A 27821-nucleotide genomic window follows, 5' to 3' on the forward strand; every position below is an offset into this window, starting at 1 on the left:
ATATAAAAATATAAACATGTTAATGGTGTGTGATAATAAATCAAGAGAGGAGTCAAACAATTTATCAAAATGTAAGAAATATAACATTGGAGAAGAAAATATCCAATTATACTTATGTATAAACTGATAAATGGTAGATTAAGATATATAAACTAAATATATATTTTCTGATTCAGTTCTACAAAACAGGAAAAAATAATAGCAAACCCCATTTAATATAAGTCTAACAAGTATTTGTTGTCCTTTAACATGTTTGATTTAACAACATGATTTTATGTTGATTCAGTAGAATAATCAAAGTTGAAAAAAAAAAAAAAATTCAAGAAACATTGAAACGAGTTATATTTTCTGATTCAGTGCGAAGAGACAAGAAAAATGAGACCCCACTTTTTATAATTCTGTCAATTATTAAGTCACCATTAAAACCGTCTGATTAACAATGATAAAGTAGAATGGTCAAAGTTAAAAAAAAAACTTTTTTCAAGAAACATAAAAACGAGTTATATTTTCTGATTCAGTACGACAAGACATAAAAAATAAGACCCCACTTTATATAATTCTGTCAAGTATTTGTTATTTTTAAAAGAGGTTTTACATTAAATCTGTAGACTTAACATTATCAGACTAAAGATGTTAGCACAACTTGTTCTCATCAACTTCTCATTAAAATCAGAGGTTAACAAAATAATTTTTCATCAAGAAACAAAATAGAACCTTTACTATCTGATTCAGTTCTGTGTTACGAATAAAATGAGACCCCACTTTATATAATATTCTAACAAATATTTGTTGTCCATTAAACCTGTCTGATTAACAACATGATTTTGTGTAGATTCTGTATAAAGTTGTGTTTGGTCAGAGTAAGGTGATTATATCTATCATTACCACGGTGGATGTGGCCTCTAACTGACTGCCGTGAGTGACGAGGTACGTCACTACCTCCAGGTGTCCTTTCAGAGCGGCCCACATTAATGGTGTCTGTCCCAACTGTAATATCAACATATAACAGACATCAAAACTTGTGTCATAAACTGGACAATGTTGTGTAATAAATATAAACAAAATATACATCACATGAATCAGTGGTCAAAACTGAATAAAATGACCAGTCACACTTGTATTTATATTCTACATAAACAACAAATAAACAACATGTTTTATTGTGAGATGTCAGAACTTCCATCAGAAATGTCAGGTTAAAAATATTACTTTTATCAAGAAACATAAACAATATTTATATCAATGGACTCAGCTGGACAAGACAATTAAAATGAGACCCCACTTTATATAATTTTACCAAATATTTGTTGTCCATTAAATCTGTCTGATTAACAATGATTAAGTATAGAATGATAAAAGTTAAAAAAAAAAAAAAAAATCAAGAAAATTTAAAACAAGTTATATTTTCTGATTCAGTACGAAGAGACAAGAAAAATAAGACCCCACTTTATATAATTCTGTCAAGTATTTGTTATTTTTAAAAGATGTTTAACATTAGATCTGTAGAATTAACATTATCTGACTAAAGATGTTAACACAACTTATTCTCATCAACTTTTTATTAAAATCAGATGTTAACAAAATAATTTTTCGTCAGGAAACAAAATAAAACCTTTACTATCTGATTCAGTTCTGTGTTACGAATAAAATGAGACCCCACTTTATATAATTCTAACTAATATTTGTTGTCCATTAAACCTGTCTGATTAACAACATGATTTTGTGTAGATTCTGTATAAGGTGGTGTTTGGTCAGAGTAAGGTGATTATATCTATCATTACCCAGTCTGAAGCCTCTAACTGACTGCCGTGACTGACCAGGTAAGTCACTACCTCCAGGTGTCCTCCCCCAGCGGCCCACATTAATGGTGTTAATCCAATCTGTAATATCAACATATAACAGACATCAAAACTTGTGTCATAAACTGGACAATGTTGTGTAATAAATATAAACAAAATATGTATCACATGAATCAGTGGTCAAAACTCAATAAAATGACCAGTCACACTTGTATTTATATTCTACATAAACAACAAATAAACAACATGTTTTATTGTGAGATGTCAGAACTTCCATCAGAACTGTCAGGTTAAAAAAAAACTTTTTTCAAGAAATGTAAACAATATTTGTATCAATGGACTCAGCTGGACAAGACAATTAAAATGAGACCCCACTTTATATAATTCTCTCAAATATTAGGTCACCATTTAACCCGTCTGATTAACAATACTTCAGTATAAAGATCAAAGTTAAAAAAAAATTACTTTTTTCAAGAAACATAAAAACAAGTTATATTTTCTGATTCAGTACGAAGAGACAAGAAAAATAAGACCCCACTTTATATAATTCTGTCAAGTTTTTGTTATTTTTAAAAGATGTTTTACCTTAGATTTGTAGAATTAACATTATCTGACTAAAGATGTTAACACAACTTGTTCTCATCAACTTCTCATTAAAATCAGATGTTTACAAAATAACTTTTCGTCAGGAAACAAAATAAAACCTTTACTATCTGATTCTGTTCTGTGTTACGAATAAAATAAGACCCCACTTTATATAATTCTAACAAATATTTGTTGTCCATTAAACCTGTCTGATTAACAACATGATTTTGTGTAGATTCTGTATAAAGTGATGTTTAGTCAGAGTAAGGTGATTATATCTATCATTACCTTGGATGTGGCCTCTAACTGACTGCCGTGACTGACAAGGTAAGTCACCACCTCCAGGTGTCCTCCCTCAGCGGCCGACATTAATGGTGTCTGTCCATACTGTAATATCAACATATAACAGACATCAAAACTTGTGTCATAAACTGGACAATGTTGTGTAATAAATATAAACTAAATATATATCACATGAATCAGTGGTCAAAACTGAATAAAATGACCAGTCACACTTGTATTTATATTCTACATAAACAACAAATAAACAACATGTTTTTATTGTGAGATGTCAGAACTTCCATCGATCAGAACTGTCAGGTTAAAAAAATAACTTTTTTCTAGAAACATAAACAATATTTATATCAATGGACTCAGCTGGACAAGACAATTAAAATGAGACCCCACTTTATATAATTCTGTCAAATATTTGTTGTCCATTAAACCTGTCTGATTAACAATGATAAAGTAGAATGATCAAAGTTAAAAAAAACAACTTTTTTCAAGAAACATTAAAACAAGTAACATTTTCTGATTCAGTACGAAGAGACAAGAAAAATAAGACCCCACTTTATATAATTCTGTCAAGTATTTGTTATTTTTAAAAGATGTTTTACATTAGATCTGTAGAATTAACATTATCTGACTAAAGATGTCTATAACACAACTTGTTCTCATCATCTTCTCATTAAAATCAAATGTTAACAAAATAATTTTTGTCAGGAAACAAAATAAAACCTTTACTATCTGATTCAGTTTTGTGTTACGAATAAAATGAGACTCCACTTTATATAATTCTGTCAAGTTTCTGATTTTGATGGTTCTTTTTAAAGCTGTCTGATTAACAATGATGATCAAAGTTAAAAAAAAAAAATTTCAAGAAAAATAAAAACAAATTATATTTTCGGATTCAGATTTATGAGACAGGAAAAAGGAGACCCCACTTTATATAATTCTAACAAATATTTGTTGTCCATTAAACCTGTCTGATTAACAGTATTTTGTGTTAATTCAGAATATTGATCAAAGCTTAAAAAAGAATTCAGTGGTATTTCCATGTAAAATGTTTGTGTGGTGTATAACAGTTGCTTCAAATTATATGTGCTGTTGCTTATTATGGTAATATAGCAATGGTGTATGTTTGTGTTGAGTATAAGTGAAGAACTTCAATAAGCCGTGTTTTTACTTTTTGTTTGTGTTGCCTATAAATGTGATATGTCACATGTTTGTGAGCAGTATAAGAGTGTCATTGCTCAGGGACTAAACTTAACGCTCGCCCGGGCGCCCGAGGCGACCAGATTTTCGGCTGGGCGAATTTATTTAGTCATCATGGTCGCCCAGCTGGCGACTGTAAAAAAATTGAAGTAAATCCCATTTGTACCCTTTCCCCCGCGATATTAACAAAGGAAACCTGTTTGTCTTATCACAGCGATATAGAAATATAGAGTATTTTCGAAAACCAGTAGGTTATTTCTAATAACTGAACCCAGTCGAATAGCTATGTTTTCAATCCGGAGTCACGATGTTGCATATATATATACACCTTCTTCTTTCCGCATGTTTTCTTAGTTCTACGATAATTTCATTATTGAACAGTGTTTTCTATTTTACTGTTCAATAAGCATCGTGAAAGGGATGTTTTCTTATTGTCATGTGAGTCATTACAAGCCTGTGTTAGACGGTAACTTGTTCCTAGATCGCTTTATACAAAAATATTTAATAAAAAACGAAATTTAAAATCTCGTAAATAAAAATCCCAATATCTTGTTTGATTTCCAATCTTCATTAAAAACTTATTGAAAAATATATTTTGATCAACACTATTAGAGGATGGCTTGGATTGAGATAATATTTAATGTTCAAAGAAAGAGCCATATTGTCTAAAGGTCAACAGGAAGCTGAAAATTTGAAGGGAGATAATTTTGTTAGGAAACAACCTAAAATAAATATTGTCAAATCTTATGATACATTTCTGGTGGCAATAATTCAAATATTATAATGGTTACCACAGAAAACATTTTCAAGACTACAAGTAGGATTTCACAATAAGGCTTCATTAGAAAAACTGTTTTGTTTCATACCATGAACATACATTTAAAGAAGAATCAAAGAAGTTTGTATTTGAACATATATATGAAGACTACTTCCTGTTTTACTTCTTGTATGAATGATCCTCCTTACGTGGGAGCACTTAACAAATGTACAAGTTTGTTAACATAAACATCAAAATGATTTGCTTTGCTTCATGGTATGATAATTTGATAAAAAAAAATCTGACTGGAACCAACATCAAGAACATATTAATTTCTGAACAAGGTTTAAATACAACTAATGTTCTCCAGCTGAGCCTATAGCTAGCAATATTCAAGTTTATTTATACAAAGTATCCTTACAATCCCGGTTATTACGCTAAAGTGCCCTTTCAGAAAACAAGCACCCTTCTGCCCTGAGATTTAAGCTGGAACACTGTTAGTAAGTATATACTAAGTAATTTTCAGTTTTGTTTTATTTTAGTATGAATATTAGTGGGCTCCTAAAATTTTAAGCGGGCCCCTGAAAAAAATATCTTAGGGGCCCAGCTGGCCCCTAGAGAAAAACAGTTAAGTTTAGTCCCTGTTGCTATGTCACTTGTTGGTGTTGAGTATAAGAGTGTCAGTGATATGTCACATATTGGGGTTGAGTATAAGTTTCATTGGTATGTCACATATTTGTGTTGAGTAAAAGAGTGTCATTGCTACAATTTGCTATGTCACATGTTTCTGTTAAATATAAGAGTGGTATGGTAACATGTTTGTGAGCAGTATAAGAGTGTCATTGCTATGTCACATGTTGGTGCTGAGTATAAGAGTGTCATTGCTATGTCACATGTTGGTGTTGAGTATAAGAGTGTTATTACTATGTTTCATGTTGGAGCTGAGTATAAGAGTGGCATTGCTATGTCACATGTTGGTGTTGAGTATAAGTATGTCATTGCTATGTCACATATTGGTGTTGAGTATAAGAGTGTCAATGATATGTCACTTGTTGGTGTTGAGTATAAGAGTGTCAGTGATATGTCACATGTTGGTGTTGAGTATAAAAGTGTCCTTGCTATGTCACATGTTGGTGTTGAGTATAAGAGTGTCATTGCTATGTCACATGTTGGTGTTGAGTATAAGAGTGTCATTGATATGTCACATGTTGGTGTTGAGAATAAGAGTGTCATTGCTATGTCACATGTTGGTGTTGAGAATAATAGTGCCATTACTATGTCAAATATTGGTGTTGAGTATAAGAATGTCAGTGATATGTCACTTGTTGGTGTTGAGAATAAGAGTGTCAGTGATATGTCACATGTTGGTGTTGAGTATAAGAGTGTCATTGCTATGTCACATATTGGTGTTGAGTATAAGAGTGTCAGTGATATGTCACATGTTGGTGTTGAGTATAAGAGTGTCAGTGATATGTCACATGTTGGTGTTGAGTATAAGAGTATAAGAGTGTCATTGCTATGTCACATGTTGGTGTTGAGTATAAGAGTGTCATTGCTATGTCACATGTTGGTGTTTAGAATAAGAGTGACATTGCTATGTCAAATATTGGTGTTGAGTATAAGAGTGTCAGTGATATGTCACATTTTGGTGTTGAGTTTAAGTATGTCATTGATATGTCACATGTTGGTGTTGAGTATAAGAGTGTCATTGCTATGTCACATGTTGGTGTGTAGAATAAGAGTGACATTGCTATGTCAAATATTGGTGTTGAGTATAAGAGTGTCAGTGATATGTCACATTTTGGTGTTGAGTTTAAGTATGTCATTGATATGTCACATGTTGGTGTTGAGACTAAGAGTGTCATTGCTATGTCACATGTTGGTGTTGAGAATAAGAGTGACATTGCTATGTCAAATATTGGTGTTGAGTATAAGAGTGTCAGTGATATGTCACATTTTGGTGTTGAGTATAAGTATGTCATTGATATGTCACATCTTGGGATTGAGTATAAGTATGGCATTGCTGTTGGTGTTGAGTATAATAATATAATAATAATATTTTTTTTATTTAAAGAGGGTTACAGTTAGCTATAAAGCTTATCTTCCCTGAGGCCCTCATTAGTGTCATTGCTATGTCACATGTTGGTGTTGAGTATAAGTATGTCATTGCTATGTCACATGTTCGTGCTGAGTATAAGAGTGTTATTGCTATGTCACATGTTCGTGCTGAGTATAAGAGTGTTATTGCTATGTCACATATTGGTGTTGAGTGTAAGAGTGTCAGTGATATGTCACATGTTTGTGCTGAGTATAATAGTGTCATTGCTATGTCACATATTGGTGTTGAGTATAAGAGTGTCATTGCTATGTGACATATTGGTGCTGAGTATAATAGTGTCATTGATATGTCACATGTTGGTGCTGAGTATAAGAGTGTCATTGCTATGTGACATGTTGGTGCTGAGTATAAGAGTGTTATTGCTTTGTCACATGTTGGTGTTGAGTATAAGAGTGTTATTGCTATGTCAGGTTGATGTTGAGTATAAGAGTGTTATTGTTATGTCACATGTTGGTGCTGAGTATAAGAGTGTCAGTGATATGTCACATGTTGGTGCTGAGTATAAGAGTGTCAGTGATATGTCACATGTTGGTGTTGAGTATAAGAGTGTCATTGCTATGTCACATGTTGGTGTTGAGTATAAGAGTGGCATTGCTATGTCACTTGTTGGTGTTGAGTAAAAGGGTGTCATTGCTATGTCACATGTTGGTGCTGAGTATAAGAGTGGCATTGCTTTGTCACATGTTAATGCTGAGTATAAGAGTGTCATTGCTATGTCACATGTTGGTGCTGAGTATAAGAGTGTCAGCGATATGTCACATGTTGGTGTTGAGTATAAGTTATCATTGCTATGTCACATGTTGGTGTTGAGTAAAAGAGTGTCATTGCTATGTCACATGTTGGTGCTGAGTATAAGAGTGTCATTGCTATGTCACATGTCGGTGTTGAGTATAAGAGTGTCAGTGATATGTCACATGTTGGTGCTGAGTATAAGAGTGTCATTGCTATGTCACATGTTGGTACTGAGTATAAGAGTGTCATTGCTTTGTCACATGTTGGTACACAGTATAAGAGTGTCATTGCTATTTCACATTTTGGTGCTGAGTATAAGAGTGTCATTGCTATGTCACACGTTGGAGCTGAGTATAAGAGTGACATTGATATGTCAAATGTGGGTGTTCAGTTTAAGTACATTATTACTATGTTGGAGTTGAGTATAAGTATGTCATTGCTATATCACATGTTTCTGTTGAAGATAAGAGTGGCATTGCTATGTCAAGTGATGGTGCTGAGTATGAGAGTGGCATTGCTATGTCACATTTTGGTGCTGACTATAAGTATGTCATTGTTATGTCACCTATTTCTGTTAAATATAAGAGTGGTATGGCTATTTCACATGTTGATAATGAGTATAAGAGTGTCATTGCTATGTCACATATTGGTGTTGAGTAAAAGAGTGTCAGTGATATGTCACATGTTGTTGTTGAGAATAAGAGTGGCATTGCTATGACAAATGTTGGTGTTGAGTATTAGAGTGTCATTGCTAAGTCACATGTTGATGTTGAGTGTAAGAGTGTCAGTGATATGTCACATGTTGTTGTTGAGTATAATAGTGTCAGTGATATTTCACATGTCGGTGTTAAGAAAAATAGTGTCATGCATGATGGGTAGGTCAAATGATAGTAAAACAGTGTCAGTGCTATGCAGATGTTGGTGCTGAGGATAAGCATGTCATGGTAATGTCACGTGTTGGTATTGGTGTTGAATATAAGAGTGTCACATGTTGGAGTTGAGTACATGAGTATTATTGCTATGTCAGGTTGGTGTTGAGTATAAGAGTGTTTTTTGCAATGTCACATCTTGGTGTAAGGATGTCATTACTATGTCACATGTTACCAGGTTACCCATGTCATGTTTATGTATGTTGTTCAGTTCAGGAGTGTTAAATGAATGCTGTATGATCAGATGTCATAATTCATGTTCAGTACAGGAGTGGTTAATGAATGTTGTATGATCAGGTGTCACATGTCTTGTTCAGTACAAGAGTGAATGAATGTTGTATGATCAGGTGTCGTATGTCATGTTCAGTACAGGAGTGGTAAATGTATGTTGTATGATCAGGTGTCACATGTCATGTTCAGTACAGGAGTGGTAAATGAATGTTGTATGATCAGGTGTCACATGTAATGTTCAGTACAGGAGTGGTAAATGAATGTTGTATGATCAGGTGTCACATGTAATGTTCAGTACAGGAGTGGTAAATGAATGTTGTATGATCAGGTGTCACTTGTCATGTTCAGTAAATGAGTGGTAAATGAATGTTGTATGATCAGGTATCACATGTCATGTTTAATACAGAATTGGTAAATGATTGCTGTATGCTCATGTGTTATGTCTTGTGTGTCATGATGATGCAAGATTTATGTAAAACCAAAGGATTTTTTTTGTAGAATACCATGAAAGTGTATGTTATTTGTCATAAAGTATAATAAAATAAATCATAATTTTTCAGTTGTATGCAGTTAAGAAGTATCAGACTGCTACCCTTTTACATACAAACTGGAGTGGTATTCGTCAGTGTAATGAAGTATTTCAAGTTTGTGGCTGTTGCTTGTCGTTTCCTCTGGCCATGGCATTTTTCTTCTTCATGTACTTAATATGTTTTTTTCTCTGTTTTAATTGGGCATAGGTAATGAATACAGGAGTTGCATACATTGGTGTTGTGTACTGATGTTTCAAACTGTTTATGTTGAATACAGGAGTTGTTTACATTGGTGGTGTGTACTGATGTTTCTCAATGTTTATGTTGAATACAGGAGCTGTATAAATTGATGGTGTGTACTGAGGTTTCTTACTGTTTATGTTCAATACAGGAGTTGTATACATTGGTGGTGTGTACTGATGTTTCTCACTGTTTATGTTGAATACAGGAGTTGTATACATTGGTGGTGTGTACTGATGTTTCTCAATGTTTATGTTGAATACAGGAGTTGTATACATTGGTGTTGTGTACTGATGTTTCAAACTGTTTATGTTGAATACAGGAGTTTTTTACATTGGTGGTGTGTACTGATGTTTCTCAATGTTTATGTGGAATACAGAAGATGTATATACTGATGGTGTGTACTGAGGTTTCTTACTGTTTATGTTGAATACAGGAGTTGTATACATTGGTGGTGTGTACTGATGTTTCTCAATGTTTGTGTTGAATACAGGAGTTGTATACATTAGTGGTGTGTACTGATGTTTCTCACTGTTTATGTTGAATACAGGAGTAGTATATATTGGTGGTGTGTACTGATGTTTCTTACTGTTTGTGTTGAATACAGGAGTTGTATATATTGGTGGTGTGTACTGACGTTTCTCAATGTTTGTGTTGAATACAGGAGTTGTATACATTGGTGGTGTGTACTTATGTTTCTCACTGTTTGTGTTGAATACAGGAGTTGTATACATTGGTGGTGTGTACTGATGTTTCTCACTGTTTATGTTGAATACAGGAGTTGTATATATTGGTGGTGTGTACTGATGTTTCTCACTGTTTATGTTGAATACAGGAGTTGTATATATTGGTGATGTGTACTGATGTTTCTCACTGTTTATGTTGAATACAGGAGTTGTATACATTGGTGGTGTGTACTGATGTTTCTCACTGTTTATGTTGAATACAGGAGTTGTATACATTGGTGGTGTGTACTGATGTTTCTCACTGTTTATGTTGAATACAGGAGTAGTATACATTGGTGATGTGTACCGATGTTTCTCACTGTTTATGTTGAATACAGGAGTAGTATACATTGGTGGTGTGTACCGATGTTTCTCACTGTTTGTGTTGAATACAGGAGTTGTATACATTGGTGGTGTGTACTGATGTTTCTCAATGTTTGTGTTGAATACAGGAGTTGTATACATTGGTGGTGTGTACTGATGTTTCTCACTGTTTGTGTTGAATACAGGAGTTGTATACATTGGTGGTGTGTACTGATGTTTCTCACTGTTTGTGTTGAATACAGGAGTTGTATACATTGGTGGTGTGTACTGATGTTTCTCAATGTTTGTGTTGAATACAGGAGTTGTATACATTGGTGGTGTGTACTGATGTTTCTCACTGTTTGTGTTGAATACAGGAGTTGTATACATTGGTGGTGTGTACTGATGTTTCTCAATGTTTGTGTTGAATACAGGAGTTGTATACATTGGTGGTGTGTACTGATGTTTCTCACTGTTTGTGTTGAATACAGGAGTTGTATACATTGGTGATGTGTACTGATGTTTCTCACTATATGTGTTGAATACAGTAGTTGTATACATTGGTGGTGTGTACTGATGTTTCTCACTGTTTATGTTGAATACAGGAGTTGTATACATTGGTGGTGTGTACTGATGTTTCTCACTGTTTGTGTTGAATACAGGAGTTGTATACATTGGTGATGTGTACTGATGTTTCTCACTATATGTGTTGAATACAGTAGTTGTATACATTGGTGGTGTGTACTGATGTTTCTCACTGTTTATGTTGAATACAGGAGTTGTATACATTGGTGATGTGTACTGATGTTTCTCACTGTTTATGTTGAATACAGGAGTAGTATACATTGGTGGTGTGTACTGATGTGTCTCACTGTTTGTGTTGAATACAAGAGTAATATACATTGGTGATGTGTACTGATGTTTCTTACTGTTTATGTTGAATACAGGAGTTGTATACATTGGTGTCGTGTACTGATGTTTCAAACTGTTTATGTTGAATACAGGAGTTGTATATATTGGTGATGTGTACTGATGTTTCTCACTGTTTGTGTTGAATACAGGAGTTGTATACATTGGTGGTGTGTACTGATGTTTCTCACTGTTTATGTTGAATACAGGAGTTGTATACATTGGTGTCGTGTACTGATGTTTCAAACTGTTTGTGTTGAATACAGGAGTTGTATATATTGGTGATGTGTACTGATGTTTCTCACTGTTTGTGTTGAATACAGGAGTTGTTTACATTGGTGGTGTGTACTGATGTTTCTCACTGTTTATGTTGAATACAGGAGTTGTATACATTGGTGTCGTGTACTGATGTTTCAAACTGTTTGTGTTGAATACAGGAGTTGTATATATTGGTGATGTGTACTGATGTTTCTCACTGTTTGTGTTGAATACAGGAGTTGTTTACATTGGTGTCGTGTACTGATGTTTCAAACTGTTTGTGTTGAATACAGGAGTTGTATACATTGGTGGTGTGTACTGATGTTTCTCAATGTTAATGTTGAATACAGGAGTAGTATACATTGGTGATGTGTACTGATGTTTCTTACTGTTTATGTTGAATACAGGAGTTGTATACATTGGTGGTGTGTACTGATGTTTCTCACTGTTTATGTTGAATACAGGAGTTGTATACATTGGTGGTGTGTACTGATGTTTCTCAATGTTAATGTTGAATACAGGAGTAGTATACATTGGTGGTGTGTACTGATGTTTCTCACTGTTTATGTTGAATACAGGAGTTGTATACATTGGTGGTGTGTACTGATGTTTCTCAATGTTAATGTTGAATACAGGAGTAGTATACATTGGTGATGTGTACTGATGTTTCTTACTGTTTATGTTGAATACAGGAGTTGTATACATTGGTGATGTGTACTGATGTTTCAAACTGTTTGTGTTGAATACAGGAGTTGTATATATTGGTGATGTGTACTGATGTTTCTGACTGTTTATGTTGAATACAGGAATTGTATATATTGGTGGTGTGTACCGATGTTTCTCAATGTATATGCAGAATACAGGAGCTGTATATATTGATGGTGTGTACTGATGTTTCTCAATGTTAATGTTGAATACAGGAGTAGTTTACATTGGTGATGTGTACTGATGTTTCTCACTGTTTATGTTGAATACAGGAGTTGTATACATTGGTGGTGTGTACTGATGTTTCTCACTGTTTGTGTTGAATACAGGAGTTGTATACATTGGTGGTGTGTACTGATGTTTCTCACTGTTTGTGTTGAATACAGGAGTTGTATACATTGGTGGTGTGTACTGATGTTTCTCACTGTTTGTGTTGAATACAGGAGTTGTATACATTGGTGGTGTGTACTGATGTTTCTCACTGTTTGTGTTGAATACAGGAGTTGTATACATTGGTGGTGTGTACTGATGTTTCTCACTGTTTATGTTGAATACAGGAGTTGTATACATTGGTGATGTGTACTGATGTTTCTAACTGTTTGTGTTGAATACAGGAGTTGTATACATTGGTGGTGTGTACTGATGTTTCTCACTGTTTGTGTTGAATACAGGAGTTGTATACATTGGTGGTGTGTACTGATGTTTCTCACTGTTTGTGTTGAATACAGGAGTTGTATACATTGGTGGTGTGTACTGATGTTTCTCACTGTTTGTGTTGAATACAGGAGTTGTATACATTGGTGGTGTGTACTGATGTTTCTAACTGTTTGTGTTGAATACAGGAGTTGTATACATTGGTGGTGTGTACTGATGTTTCTCACTGTTTGTGTTGAATACAGGAGTTGTATACATTGGTGGTGTGTACTGATGTTTCTCACTGTTTGTGTTGAATACAGGAGTTGTATACATTGGTGGTGTGTACTGATGTTTCTCACTGTTTATGTTGAATACAGGAGTTGTATACATTGGTGGTGTGTACTGATGTTTCTAACTGTTTGTGTTGAATACAGGAGTTGTATACATTGGTGGTGTGTACTGATGTTTCTCACTGTTTGTGTTGAATACAGGAGTTGTATACATTGGTGGTGTGTACTGATGTTTCTCACTGTTTGTGTTGAATACAGGAGTTGTATACATTGGTGGTGTGTACTGATGTTTCTCACTGTTTATGTTGAATACAGGAGTAGTATACATTGGTGGTGTGTACTGATGTTTCTTACTGTTTATGTTGAATACAGGAGTTGTATACATTGGTGTCGTGTACTGATGTTTCAAACTGTTTATGTTGAATACAGGAGTTGTATATATTGGTGGTGTGTACTGATGTTTCTTACTGTTTATGTTGAATACAGGAGTTGTATACATTGGTGTCGTGTACTGATGTTTCAAACTGTTTATGTTGAATACAGGAGTTGTATATATTGGTGGTGTGTACTGATGTTTCTTACTGTTTATGTTGAATACAGGAGTTGTATACATTGGTGGTGTGTACTGATGTTTCTCACTGTTTGTGTTGAATACAGGAGTAGTATACATTGGTGGTGTGTACTGATGTTTCTTACTGTTTATGTTGAATACAGGAGTTGTATACATTGGTGTCGTGTACTGATGTTTCAAACTGTTTATGTTGAATACAGGAGTTGTATATATTGGTGGTGTGTACTGATGTTTCTTACTGTTTGTGTTGAATACAGGAGTTGTATATATTGGTGGTGTGTACTGATGTTTCTCAATGTTTGTGTTGAATACAGGAGTTGTATATATTGGTGATGTGTACTGATGTTTCTTACTGTTTATGTTGAATACAGGAGTTGTATACATTGGTGTCGTGTACTGATGTTTCAAACTGTTTATGTTGAATACAGGAGTTGTATATATTGGTGGTGTGTACTGATGTTTCTTACTGTTTGTGTTGAATACAGGAGTTGTATATATTGGTGGTGTGTACTGATGTTTCTTACTGTTTGTGTTGAATACAGGAGTTGTATATATTGGTGGTGTGTACTGATGTTTCTCAATGTTTGTGTTGAATACAGGAGTTGTATACATTGGTGGTGTGTACTTATGTTTCAAACTGTTTGTGTTGAATACAGGAGTTGTATACATTGGTGGTGTGTACTGATGTTTCTCACTGTTTATGTTGAATACAGGAGTTGTATATATTGGTGGTGTGTACTGATGTTTCTCACTGTTTATGTTGAATACAGGAGTTGTATATATTGGTGGTGTGTACTGATGTTTCTCACTGTTTATGTTGAATACAGGAGTAGTGTACATTGGTGGTGTGTACTGATGTTTCTCACTGTTTATGTTGAATACAGGAGTAGTATACATTGGTGATGTGTACTGATGTTTCTCACTGTTTATGTTGAATACAGGAGTAGTATACATTGGTGGTGTGTACTGATGTTTCTCACTGTTTGTGTTGAATACAGGAGTTGTATACATTGGTGGTGTGTACTGATGTTTCTCACTGTTTGTGTTGAATACAGGAGTTGTATACATTGGTGATGTGTACTGATGTTTCTCACTGTTTGTGTTGAATACAGGAGTTGTATACATTGGTGATGTGTACTGATGTTTCTCACTGTTTGTGTTGAATACAGGAGTTGTATACATTGGTGGTGTGTACTGATGTTTCTCACTGTTTATGTTGAATACAGGAGTTGTATACATTGGTGATGTGTACTGATGTTTCTGACTGTTTGTGTTGAATACAGGAGTTGTATACATTGGTGATGTGTACTGATGTTTCTCACTATATGTGTTGAATACAGTAGTTGTATACATTGGTGGTGTGTACTGATGTTTCTCACTGTTTATGTTGAATACAGGAGTTGTATACATTGGTGATGTGTACTGATGTTTCTCACTATATGTGTTGAATACAGTAGTTGTATACATTGGTGGTGTGTACTGATGTTTCTCACTGTTTGTGTTGAATACAGGAGTTGTATACATTGGTGGTGTGTACTGATGTTTCTCACTGTTTGTGTTGAATACAGGAGTTGTATACATTGGTGATGTGTACTGATGTTTCTTACTGTTTGTGTTGAATACAGGAGTTGTATACATTGGTGATGTGTACTGATGTTTCTCACTGTTTGTGTTGAATACAGGAGTTGTATACATTGGTGATGTGTACTGATATTTCTCACTGTTTGTGTTGAATACAGGAGTTGTATACATTGGTGGTGTGTACTGATGTTTCTCACTGTTTGTGTTGAATACAGGAGTTGTATACATTGGTGATGTGTACTGATGTTTCTCACTGTTTGTGTTGAATACAGGAATTGTATACATTGGTGGTGTGTACTGATGTTTCTCAATGTTTGTGTTGAATACAGGAGTTGTATACATTGGTGGTGTGTACTGATGTTTCTCACTGTTTATGTTGAATACAGGAGTTGTATACATTGGTGGTGTGTACTGATGTTTCTCAATGTTTGTGTTGAATACAGGAGTTGTATACATTGGTGGTGTGTACTTATGTTTCTCACTGTTTGTGTTGAATACAGGAATTGTATACATTGGTGGTGTGTACTGATGTTTCTCACTGTTTGTGTTGAATACAGGAGTTGTATATATTGGTGGTGTGTACTGATGTTTCTCAATGTTTGTGTTGAATACAGGAGTAGTATACATTGGTGGTGTGTACTGATGTTTCTCACTGTTTGTGTTGAATACAGGAGATGTATATATTGGTGGTGTGTACTGATGGTTCTCAATGTTTATGTTGAATACAGGAGATGTATATATTGGTGGTGTGTACTGATGGTTCTCAATGTTTATGTTGAATACAGGAGTTGTATATATTGGTGGTGTGTACTGATGTTTCTTACTGTTTATGTTGAATACAGGAGTTGTATACATTGGTTGTGTGTACTGATGTTTCTCACTGTTTGTGTTGAATACAGGAGTTGTAAACATTGGTGATGTGTACTGATGTTTCTCAATGTTTGTGTTGAATACAGGAGTTGTATACATTGATGGTGTGTACTGATGTTTCTCACTGTTTATGTTGAATACAGGAGTTGTAAACATTGGTGATGTGTACTGATGTTTCTCACTGTTTATGTTGAATACAGGAGTTGTATACATTGGTGGTGTTTACTGATGTTTCTTACTGTTAGTGTTGAATACAGGAGTTGTATACATCATTTTGTACATTGGTGGTGTGTACTGATGTTTCTCACTGTTTGTGTTGAATACAGGAGTTGTATACATTGGTGATGTGTACTGAGGTTTCCCACTGTTTGTGTTGAATACAGGAGTTGTTTACATTGGTGGTGTGTACTGATGTTTCTTACTGTTTATGTTGAATACAGGAGTTGTATACATTGGTGGTGTGTACTGATGTTTCTTACTGTTTATGTTGAATACAGGAGTTGTATACATTGGTTGTGTGTACTGATGTTTCTCACTGTTTGTGTTGAATACAGGAGTTGTAAACATTGGTGATGTGTACTGATGTTTCTCAATGTTTGTGTTGAATACAGGAGTTGTATACATTGATGGTGTGTACTGATGTTTCTCACTGTTTATGTTGAATACAGGAGTTGTAAACATTGGTGATGTGTACTGATGTTTCTCACTGTTTATGTTGAATACAGGAGTTGTATACATTGTGGTGTTTACTGATGTTTCTTACTGTTAGTGTTGAATACAGGAGTTGTATACATCATTTTGTACATTGGTGGTGTGTACTGATGTTTCTCACTGTTTGTGTTGAATACAGGAGTTGTATACATTGGTGATGTGTACTGAGGTTTCCCACTGTTTGTGTTGAATACAGGAGTTGTTTACATTGGTGGTGTGTACTGATGTTTCTTACTGTTTATGTTGAATACAGGAGTTGTATACATTGGTGGTATGTACTGATGTTTCTTACTGTTTATGTTGAATATAGGAGTTGTATACATTGGTGGGGTGTACTGATGTTTCTCACTGTTTATGTTGAAAACAGGAGTTGTATACATTGGTTGTGTGAACTGATGTTTCTCACTGTTTATGTTGAATACAGGAGTTGTATACATTGGTGATGTGTACTGATGTTTCTTACTGTTTATGTTGAATACAGGAGTTGTATATATTGGTGGTGTGTACTGATGTTTCTTACTGTTTATGTTGAATATAGGAGTTGTATACATTGGTGGGGTGTACTGATGTTTCTTACTGTTTATGTTGATTACAGGCAGGGTTTCCCCTGGGTCAATTATTTTTTTCGCCACCTCTTTCGCCAAAACAAAATATTTTTCGCCACTTTATTATTTTTTTCGCCAAATAACATAACTATATTTTTCGTTTAAAATTTACATTTTTTTCCACCCCCTCCCCTCCCCCCTTTCCCTTAAATAATATGATTTTGCCCAGTGTGTTTATGATTATGCACTCAAACTTATTTTAGAGTTTACATGTTAATGGATAAACACTAAAATTTACTTTAAAACAACAGAAATTTTAATTTAAAAGGGAAAACTATTCATTGTATTTTAAACAACTTTTCTAATTGATTGGGCCACTATACTTTTCATAATAAAGAAGATATACGTCCTGGAATATAACAAAATTAATAGACATGTTTTGACTATATAATACCAGTATAGTTCGTAGGGAAAGTTTCTTTAAAAGAAAAATACTGATGTTCCCTTTTGTACTAAGAATTTTTTTTACAACAAAACAAAAGCTTTTATCACATGAAATTGATCCCTCGTTTCATGTGTAGTCATAACATTGAAGGGCTACCCTCTTTGGAGCCAACCTTTTGGATAGATTTCTTCATATAAATAACAGGTTTTTTTTCTTGACCATCGGTAATGAAAAAGTTGAGACGTAAAACTAGGCTTGAAACACGTGTGTCACTCAAACGACTTTAAAAACGTCTTCCTAATCAATTACCGCTATTTAAGTCAAAGGATAATTAAAGTTTTAAATCCGAGATTTTTCTTGCTTTTGGACATTTTTCGTCACAACAACAGCTTTCTTTTATCTTTAAAAGCGGAGGAGACGTCAAAAGTAATGCTTCAAACACGTGCGTCGCAAAGTGGTAAATAAATTCTGTATGTGACATTTAGCAGAAGCCATTTAACCATATCATTTTGTCAAACAATTCAATCAACACCTTTAATAATATAGTCCTTTGTTTTCGATAGCTATAAAATGCAATCAGCTGATTATTGATTTTCTGTCCAAACCTTAATGAGGTCAAGGTGAATTCAGAGTATTGTCTGATCGGGTAAAGTCCGAGAAACTCGAAAAAAGTAAACAAACAAGATGGAGGAAAATAAATCGTTCTTTGTATTTCTTTCGCCAAATTCTTTCGCAAATGACGAATTTTTATCGCCACAATTATTATTTTTTCGCAAATTGCGAAAATGGCGACCGCCAGCGGAAACCCTGATTACAGGAGTTGTATATATTGGTGAAGTGTACTGATGCTTCTCACTGTTTATGTTGAATACAGGAGTTGTATACATTGGTGGTGTGTACTGATGTTTCTCAATGTTTGTGTTGAATACAGGAGTTGTATACATTAGTGATGTGTACTGATGTTTCTTACTGTTTATGTTGAATACAGGAGTTGTATATATTGGTGTTGTGAAATAATGTTTGGCACTGTTTTTGTGGAATACAAGAGTTCTATATACATTTGGGATGTGTAATCATGTTTCTTAATATTTTGAAGACTATTTGCAATAACCAGAAATTAACATTGAATCACTGAACACTAACAAGAGCAATGTTTAACTGTTTCATATTGTGTGTACTATATATAATAAATACATTTTACTTCACTTACAAGTTCATCTCTACATTCCAAATTAGCTCCGTTCTTTACACATGATTCTACTTCTTTTATATTCCCCTCCCCTGCAGCTGTAAGAAGTTTCTGTAAGCAAAACAAAGATTTTACATTTTCCTTTAAAATATACAAATGTATTATAAATGTAATAATTGAATTTAATAAGCTACATGTTTACAGTTTCAATAGCATACTGTAAGAAATGTGACGCCCGTATATTACACGGAAACCAGGCGTAAAATTCATACTATATCTGGGCGGAATTGCAGTGTTTACAAAATGCTTGTCCAGGCGTCAACCAGACGTAAACCAATCGTAACTGAGGCGTAAACCAGGCGTAATATTTAAATGAGTACGCCTGGTCCACAATAAACCAGGCGTAATATCCTTATATAATACTACCTTATTTTAGATCAGTGTATTACCCTAGCTGTGTACTTTGAATTTGAAACAAACTTATGTACTGTTGGTTTGTTTTCCATTGTTTGACAAAAACCTTGAATTATTAACCTTTCAAGAAGCTAATATATAAATAAATACATTTTAGACAGATACTGGCTCAAATAAGTTTAAGTTTAAATAAGAATAAAGACAATTAATTTTTCTTGAAATAAAAGTAGCTTTTTAAATAAGTTTCTTTTTTTTAACTTATTGTCTTTTGAACGAAAATGTAAATGATACTGCAATTTAACTTAAAGTAAAAAAAAAGAATGTTATTATCCTGGTCTATTACCTGTACATAATGTGACGCCCGTATAATACACGGAAACCAGGCGTAAAAATCATACTTTATCCTGGCGGCATTGCAGAGTTTACAAAATGCATGTCCAAGCGTCAACCAGGCGTAAATTAGGCGTAACTAAGGCGTAAACCAGGCGTAAAATTAGGCTTAATATTTAAATGAGTACGCCTGGTTCACAAAAAAAGGCGTAAAATGCGAATGAGTAATATCCTTACATAATACTACACTTATTTAAGTTCAGTGTATTAACCTAGCTGTGTACTTTTGTGTATTTGATACAAACTTCTGTTCTGTTGCTTTTATTTATTATTGTTTGACAAAAAACTTGAAATATTAACCATTGAAGAAGCTAAATAGGATAAAGGTTATGGGCTTTCAAAATTTTTGATAGAACATAAAAATTAATAACTTAGTTATACTCACATAATTATTATGTATACTATTTTCCTTTTATTTTACAATTTTACAATTTTACAAACGATAAGTCCAACTCTTGCAAACTTAAACCAAAGAGCCAAATATAAAAAAAACAATTCCCATGCTCCTTTGAACAAAGCATAATGGGTATTTTTATTTACGCCATACCAACAGTTTTACGCATGTGTGAACATTTATGTCTTGCTTATTTCAATTTACGCCAGGTTTACCGCTTTTATCTACACCGGTAAGGACTACAAGTTTACATTTCCTGCTCCCTTAAGCCTGGATACAACGACTATGAAGAGGGAATAAATTGTCTATAATTTCAGAGGTTTTTTTTAGAAAAATCTTTAGACAATTGTATTATGCATCAGTTTTGAGATGAGCCTCAGTTTTTGTTGGGGTTAGTCATGTTAGTATTGTAGGGTCTTTAATTTTCTATGTAATGTTTTGAAGAATGTTGTTTGTATTTTGATTGTTGTTCATTTTTTGCCAGGAAGTCGTCAGTTTCTCTTTGACTTAAAAGAGTTGTGAATGTCCTTTGATATCTTATGTCTCTTTGTTTGTGTCCTGGAATTTTGTATATTGAAATTCTTTTCACTGTAGTCATTTTGATTTCTCTTGTTCTCCCCCTAACAATACTGCACGCCTGTACCTTTCTGTACATTTAATGAACAACATAGGTCACATGACATAGGTCACATCTTGTGACCACTGACTTTTAAGAAGAAAAACTTACCTCATCCCAACTTGCCATTATATCCTGTAAAAAGAAAGAGAAATCATTGTATTTTCATAAAAATAAGGAGATATGGTATGATTGCCAATGAGACAACTATCCACTTATGTTCAAATGAAGTGGATGTAAGCAATTATAGGCAATGGTAAGGCCTTCAACGATGAGAAAAACTCATACCGTATAGTCAGCTATAAAGGCCCCAACATGAAAAATATGAAACAATTCAATTGAGAAAACTTTATTAATGAATGGCTGTTATCTATATTGAATTTATTGAACCACAAAACTAATTTTTGACTCTTCACATTGAATAATCCGCAAAGTGTGAAATGTGAAGTCAAAAATTAGTTTTATGGTTCAATAAAATCAAAATAAATTATTCATGTTATTGCCATTCATTATAAATAAATTTCTATCAAAAATAAGGCTCAAAGAACTTTTTATATTATTTATATTAACAATGACAACGTACACACATGTTAGCGTATAAATACACAACGTCAGAGTGGGCGCGTCGCCATCAAAATTGACACCATTGAAAATAAAACTAATAATTTTCACCCATCAGAAGACAGTTAAAACACCAAATTTATTTATTTCAATTTGTCTTTTAGTTTGGAATGTGGAATACCTGTGTAAAGAGTAGAAAAGTCAAATGTTTTAATACTGTTGTAAACTATAAAACAAATATAAAGTCATTATCTACAAGGATGACGAAAAAAAGTGTGTAAAACTGATAATTTAAGCGAATTTTCTAAGTCCAAGGACCATAACTCTGCAAAAAATCATCAAACCGAAACAAAATTCAAACTTGGTCTGTAACTTGTCATGATAAAACTATATACCAATTATAGATGTATATATCTTCAAGCACGATGAAAAAAAGTTTGGAAAACTGATTATTTGAGTTAATTTTCTAAGTCTAAGGACCATAACTCTGCACAAAATTATCAGACCAGAACAAATTTCGAACTTCATATGTAGCTTGTCATGATAAAACAATATACCAAATATCAAATCAATATCTTCAAGCACGCAGATAAAAATGTGGAAAACTGATTTGCTGGACAGAAGGACAGACAGACAGAGTGCAAAACTTAAGTCTTGCTTGGGGACTTATAAATGAAATAACACATAGCTGAGAGGGTGATAGAGCAGATTTCTACCCCTAGAAAAAACATTGTCAGCCTGTGAGTGAGTTGACAATGTTTTCTCGGGGTAACAATCTGCTCTATCACCCTCTCAGCTATGTCACAAGTATGTGTTATTCATATAATGATGTCTTCCAATTATGGAACACCTCCTCAACAAATATTATCCAAGTGGGGAGTTAATTAAAACTAATAAATCGTACGTCACTAAAAGTTTTTTTACAAATAACTAAAATATTTTAAATTCACTGTACACGGATAAAACCTAAAAATATTTGGGGACTTAGAAAATTAAAGAACCTTAGTGAGCACGCTCACATACCCCACGTCCCCACATTGTCATTGGAGAAATAAAATATGTGTAAGAAAAAGAAATTGCATCATAATTTCCTGTCAATATGCACATCTGCATAGTGTGTCCTCATTATCTACAAAGTTGCATAAAATTATGTTGTGTGGTTTCAGAGGAGTTGAGATGACAAACTATTGCAGTAGTGCATTAAAGCAAATAAGTTCATGAAGTTCAAAGGGACGTAACTCCTAGAAAAAAAATTGCATCATAATTTCCCGTCAATATGCACATCTACATAGTATGTCCTTATTATCTGAAAAGGAATCGTAAAATTCTGTTGTGAGGTTTGAGAGGAGTTGCGATGACAAACTGTTGCAGTATTACATTGAAGCAAATAAGTTCAAAGGGGCGTAACTCCTAGAAAAAAAATTGAATCGCAATTTCCCGTCGATATGCACAACTACATAGTATGTCCTTATTATCTGAAAAGGTTTCGTGCTATTCTGTCTTGTGGTTTGAGAGGAGTTGCGATGACAAACTGTTGCAGTAGTACATTATAGTAAATAAGTTCAAAGGGGCGTAACTCCTAGAAAAAAAATTGAATCGCAATTTCCCGTCAATATGCACAACTACATAGTATGTCCTTATTATCTGAAAAGGTTTCGTGAAATTCTGTTGTGTGGTTTGAGAGGAGTTGCGATGACAAACTGTTGCAGTAGTACATTATAGTAAATAAGATCAAAGGGGCGCAACTCCTAGAAAAAAAATTGAATCGCAATTTCCTGTCGATATGCACAACTACATAGTATGTCCTTACTATCTGAAAAGGTTTCGTGAAATTCTATTGTGTGGTTTGAGAGGAGTTGCGATGACAAGAAACAGGACTGACGGACGGACAGGTCAAAAACATTATACCCTCCGCAACTCGTTGCGTGGGGTATAATAACTTTGTAGATTCAATATACACAATTAAAAAGTAAAAACAGCTGGGCCTTATCAAATATGTATTTTAAGATTCACTGTACACGATTAAAATCTAAAAAAAATAGGGTGCTTTATACAATGGAAAGCAGGACACCCCTGCCTCTACCTTTACATATAATATATCGGTATATGAACATAATGTTCATCTCATATCTTTCCTTATTGCACTGATTGTACGTTGAATAATATATCTAATGAGACAGTTGGTATGACATTATTATTTTCCTTATAATTTCCATACACGCTTCAAAATTTTCATTACAAATTACATTGTAAAAGTCAAAAAAAAAATCTGTTAAAAGATCCTCGATTTCAACATAACTTGTTAACAAAAATGTTTAAGGGTGATTTTGAAAGAAACGTGTTTAAGTAAAATCCCTTACTAATTACAATACAATTAAATACCCAAAGTGAAATCTGTTGGTACAAGTTCTACAACCGTCAATATGGGATTACATGTGGGCCTTCGTCAACTTCAGCCTGTTATTGTTAAGTCTGTCTGCAAGGCCTTAATGCCACTTTATATGCATACCCCTTCTGCCACCAGTCAATCAGAATCTGAAAAAAAGTTTTAAAATTTAAAACTTGTAAACAGATTAAACAGAATAGAGAATGGAAAAAGGAATGTGTCAGAGACAACAACCCAACCAGAGAGCAGAAAACAGCCAAAGGCCAACAATGGGTCATCAACACATTGAAAAAATGCTGCACCCAGAGGCACACTTTATCTGGCCCCTAAAGGCTAAACAATAATGATAACTAGTTCAGCAAAGTAAAGGCAAATATGTTTGTTATTTGTAAAATAAATCATAAATATTTTATTTTTTAGTGGGCTCTAGGGAAATCTTTGAAACTTTGGCAGAAACTAAATGCATAGCCATGATAACTAATTTTTGAATTAAATTAATACATGTTCATTAACCATGGTAAATCAATGAGACGAGACTTTTAAAGGATAAACTTAGCTGTTATATCAAGGCTTAGTTAATTAAAGCATGTAACTTACTATATGAGACACTTGGGAATTACTGGGAAGCTTGTGCAGAACCTCATTACATGCTCTGATCATTATTTGTTACAATAAATTAAAATACATTGTAATTAAGCATGATGTATGCCTGAGCAAATGCTTTGGAGTGATGAAGAGAAGCTGTAATAACATCCTTTAGTTATTACAGACATACATGTATTTTTTCTGTAATAACATAGGTGTACTATGCATGAAAGGAAAACTATGAACTGTTATATCTTTCTACATGTATAGTTGAGTATACATCAAGACAATAGTAATATCAATAGAAATTGTACACATTTTAACAAAACTAATGATGTACATGTACATTGTTCCTTTGAAACATGCAACATACATATGCTATCACAGTTCTTTGATTTTTTAGTCCACAATAACAAATGTATAATATTTTTCTGTAATAACTCTATAGAGTTATATCCTTGACTGACTGAACCATGAAAATGAGGTCAACGTCGGGTGACAGCTGCCAGTTGGACATGTACATCTTATAATCTGATCATGATAATGATTCCATATACAAATAAATTGAGAATGTTTCCATGGGACATAGAAGTTGCCCCCGCTTGCATATCATATAAAGTTATAAAGGAAGATAACTGAAGAACGGTACAGGTCACTATCAAAATTTGGTTGAGGCTAACTTAAGTCAGAGAACAGAAATAAAAAAAATCAGCACCTTTACCATTTGTAAAGTGGCATAACTCTCTAGAACGGTTTAAGTGAAGCACCAAAATTCAAACTTGATCTGTGCTTTGTGGAAATAAGCATTGTGTATAATTTTCATAACATTTGGTTGAGGCAAACTAAATTTAGAGAACGGATACCAACTTTGGGATGCACGGACATGTAGGGACAGACGGACGCACAGACCGACAAGGGCATAAATATAGTAGACCTATTGCTTACAGTATTTGAGATATGATAGATAGTTTATTCTCATAAAACCATCAATTACAAAGGTTACAGAGAAGTTAAAAACATGCATATGGACTTGACCCATTCAAATTTAACCTTGGTCACTGATCCATGAATAGAAAACTGTCTGACAGGCACTTAAGGACCCTGCAAGGTACGCACATACCAAATATAGTTATCCAATTACTCATAATAAGAGAGAAATTAAGAATACTAATAATCTTAATTTTGTTTTTTCAAGTAGTCACTGAACCATGAAATTGAAGTCAAGGAAAATGGTCATATGACAGACAGAAACTTTATAACATAAGGTATCTATATCCAAAGTACAAAGTATGAAGGATCCAGATCTTCTACCTTCTGAAATATTAGGCTTTTAAGAAGTCTGTTTACGACGCTGCCGCTGCGCCACCACATCACGATCTCTATGTCGAGTTTTCTGCAACAAAAGTCATAGCCTGGACTAAAACTGATTACATGCATATATATTTTTTAAGTCCAAGGACCATGACTTAGCCAAAAAATCATCTAAATGAAACAAAAATAGAACTTGATCTAATAATAATAAATAAGCTTTATTTAGAGTCGTCAAGGTATACAAACATATAGACAAACATAAGCTCTGATGAGCTTTTAACCAACTTGTCATTGTTAAACAAGTTGTTGCAAGTACTCCACATGTCAAAGTTTGTTCAAAGTATTTAAACATGTCACTAGGATATCAAAACATAAACAGTCAGGGGACTTACTGAAATTTAAAAATCACTTATTTGAGTAGCAAATTCAAGGTTTTGTCACAAATTGGGATTTTGCAGTTTTTTCAAAATTTTAAACACATAGGTTTAAATAATATCTTTTAATTAGTAAAATAAAAAAAATAAAAACTTTCTGCTTCTTTTAAGTAACAAGGTTTGATGCAATCATTTAGCTGAAAATTCTATTTTAGTCGAAATAATGCTATAATAATGGCTTTACATAATGAACTGATACTTTCTTAAAAGATTTTCCCCAGCAGTGGGAGTATTTTTCCTGTGAAGTTCAAGGTTTCATCTTTCAGATTATGTAATAAAATTCTACTGTTCGTGATAAAAATTTCACTGTTCAGGGGTGTAGAAATTAGTGGGTGTTATTAAAAGAATGATACTTGTAATTGTGATTTTTATGCCATTATCTTAGATTCAGTCATGTCAGTACAAGGTCATCACCTGAAATGACCTGGTCATCCTAGACAACACAGATGTTGGTTCTGATAAGTTTAGAAACATAATTAGTCCCTGGATCATTAGTATTCTATATTTAAAGCTACAATAAAATTAGATTACTTCTTCTAGTGATTAATTTGTACTACATGTACTTAAATTGGTGATTATTAAAGAAAGACAACTCTAACTTCCAACCTTTATGGAAATAATGTTACTTGAATCAGTGATTTAGAAAATCACTTATTTAAGTAAGTCCCCTGACTGATAAAGGAATTTATAATGATTTGTTTAATTATATTCTATTTTTCTTATGATAGTACTATATTTACATATATCCTGTAATCATGGTAATGTTGATTATTTGGTGTTCTTTATCTATTTCAAAATTCACTCTCCCAACACAGAAATATCCATGTCAGTGCCAACATTGATAGTTGTAGTCCAACATTACTCTGACGTCTAACGGCTGTTTTGCCAGACAAGCCCCAGCCCCAGTTGAACATCAGAGTAATCTCGGACTATGACAGGTGATGGCGACGGCTGTTGTCGAATTTGTATGTGTTGCATGAACCCCTGAGGGTTGAGGCATGTTTATTAGTTAGAAATATGGTCTATAGAGGAATATTCGGAACCTTTCGTATTGTTCATTTGTTCTTCTTATATGTATTAGCTTCCTGCAATTAAGAGCACCTCCATATGGGGTATTCAATATATATTTAAAACATGGCAATAAAGAACTTACACTGATCGCTAACTCACTTATATTCTATGTATAATAAAATATACAATATAAGACATGTAAGATATATAGTTGGAAATTTATATAGAAAAAAACGAAATAGCTACATGTATCCACAAGTATAATTTTTAAAGAATACGCAAATGAAGAATAATAATTATTCAAAACATGGACACATGTACCTGAGTCTTCCAAAAATTCATAAAATTACGAACTGGTCAACTAGTATGATATAATGTACATTAAGTAATGTTCCTTAGGACCGATCACCAATAGGTGTTACTCTCCCATGAGATGGATTGAGATTGAGAAATTAATTGACCTAATATAAAACCATTATTGAAGAGCCATATAACTTTTGAATTCTAGATACAACAGATTTCATTAATAAGATAGAGTCACACAAGATAAAAAGGGAATGAATTA

General features: G+C 33.6%; 1 protein-coding gene and 1 long non-coding RNA gene across 4 annotated transcripts in view; both read right to left on the reverse strand.

Moving 5' to 3' along the window:
• LOC134699513 (uncharacterized) overlaps positions 1–1895 on the reverse strand; it is an 84814-nt gene extending 82919 nt beyond the window's left edge. Inside the window, exons 1-2 of the mRNA XM_063561112.1 lie at positions 1782–1895; positions 886–987 (exon numbers count right to left, since the gene is read on the reverse strand). Coding sequence (XP_063417182.1) covers positions 886–987; positions 1782–1895 — 216 coding nt within the window. The remainder of the gene's footprint in view (positions 1–885; positions 988–1781) is intronic.
• A 789-nt stretch (positions 1896–2684) lies between these two features.
• Positions 2685–27821, reverse strand: part of LOC134699504 (uncharacterized) — a 39990-nt gene continuing 14853 nt past the window's right edge. For all 3 annotated transcript variants that reach the window (XR_010103621.1, XR_010103622.1, XR_010103620.1), the window contains exons 2-5: positions 23912–24064; positions 21080–21103; positions 19176–19265; positions 2685–2771 (exon numbers count right to left, since the gene is read on the reverse strand). This is a non-coding gene — a long non-coding RNA (uncharacterized LOC134699504). The remainder of the gene's footprint in view (positions 2772–19175; positions 19266–21079; positions 21104–23911; positions 24065–27821) is intronic.

This window comes from Mytilus trossulus, unplaced genomic scaffold (genome assembly GCF_036588685.1).
Source record: "Mytilus trossulus isolate FHL-02 unplaced genomic scaffold, PNRI_Mtr1.1.1.hap1 h1tg000070l__unscaffolded, whole genome shotgun sequence".
NCBI classification, from domain to species: domain Eukaryota; kingdom Metazoa; phylum Mollusca; class Bivalvia; order Mytilida; family Mytilidae; genus Mytilus; species Mytilus trossulus.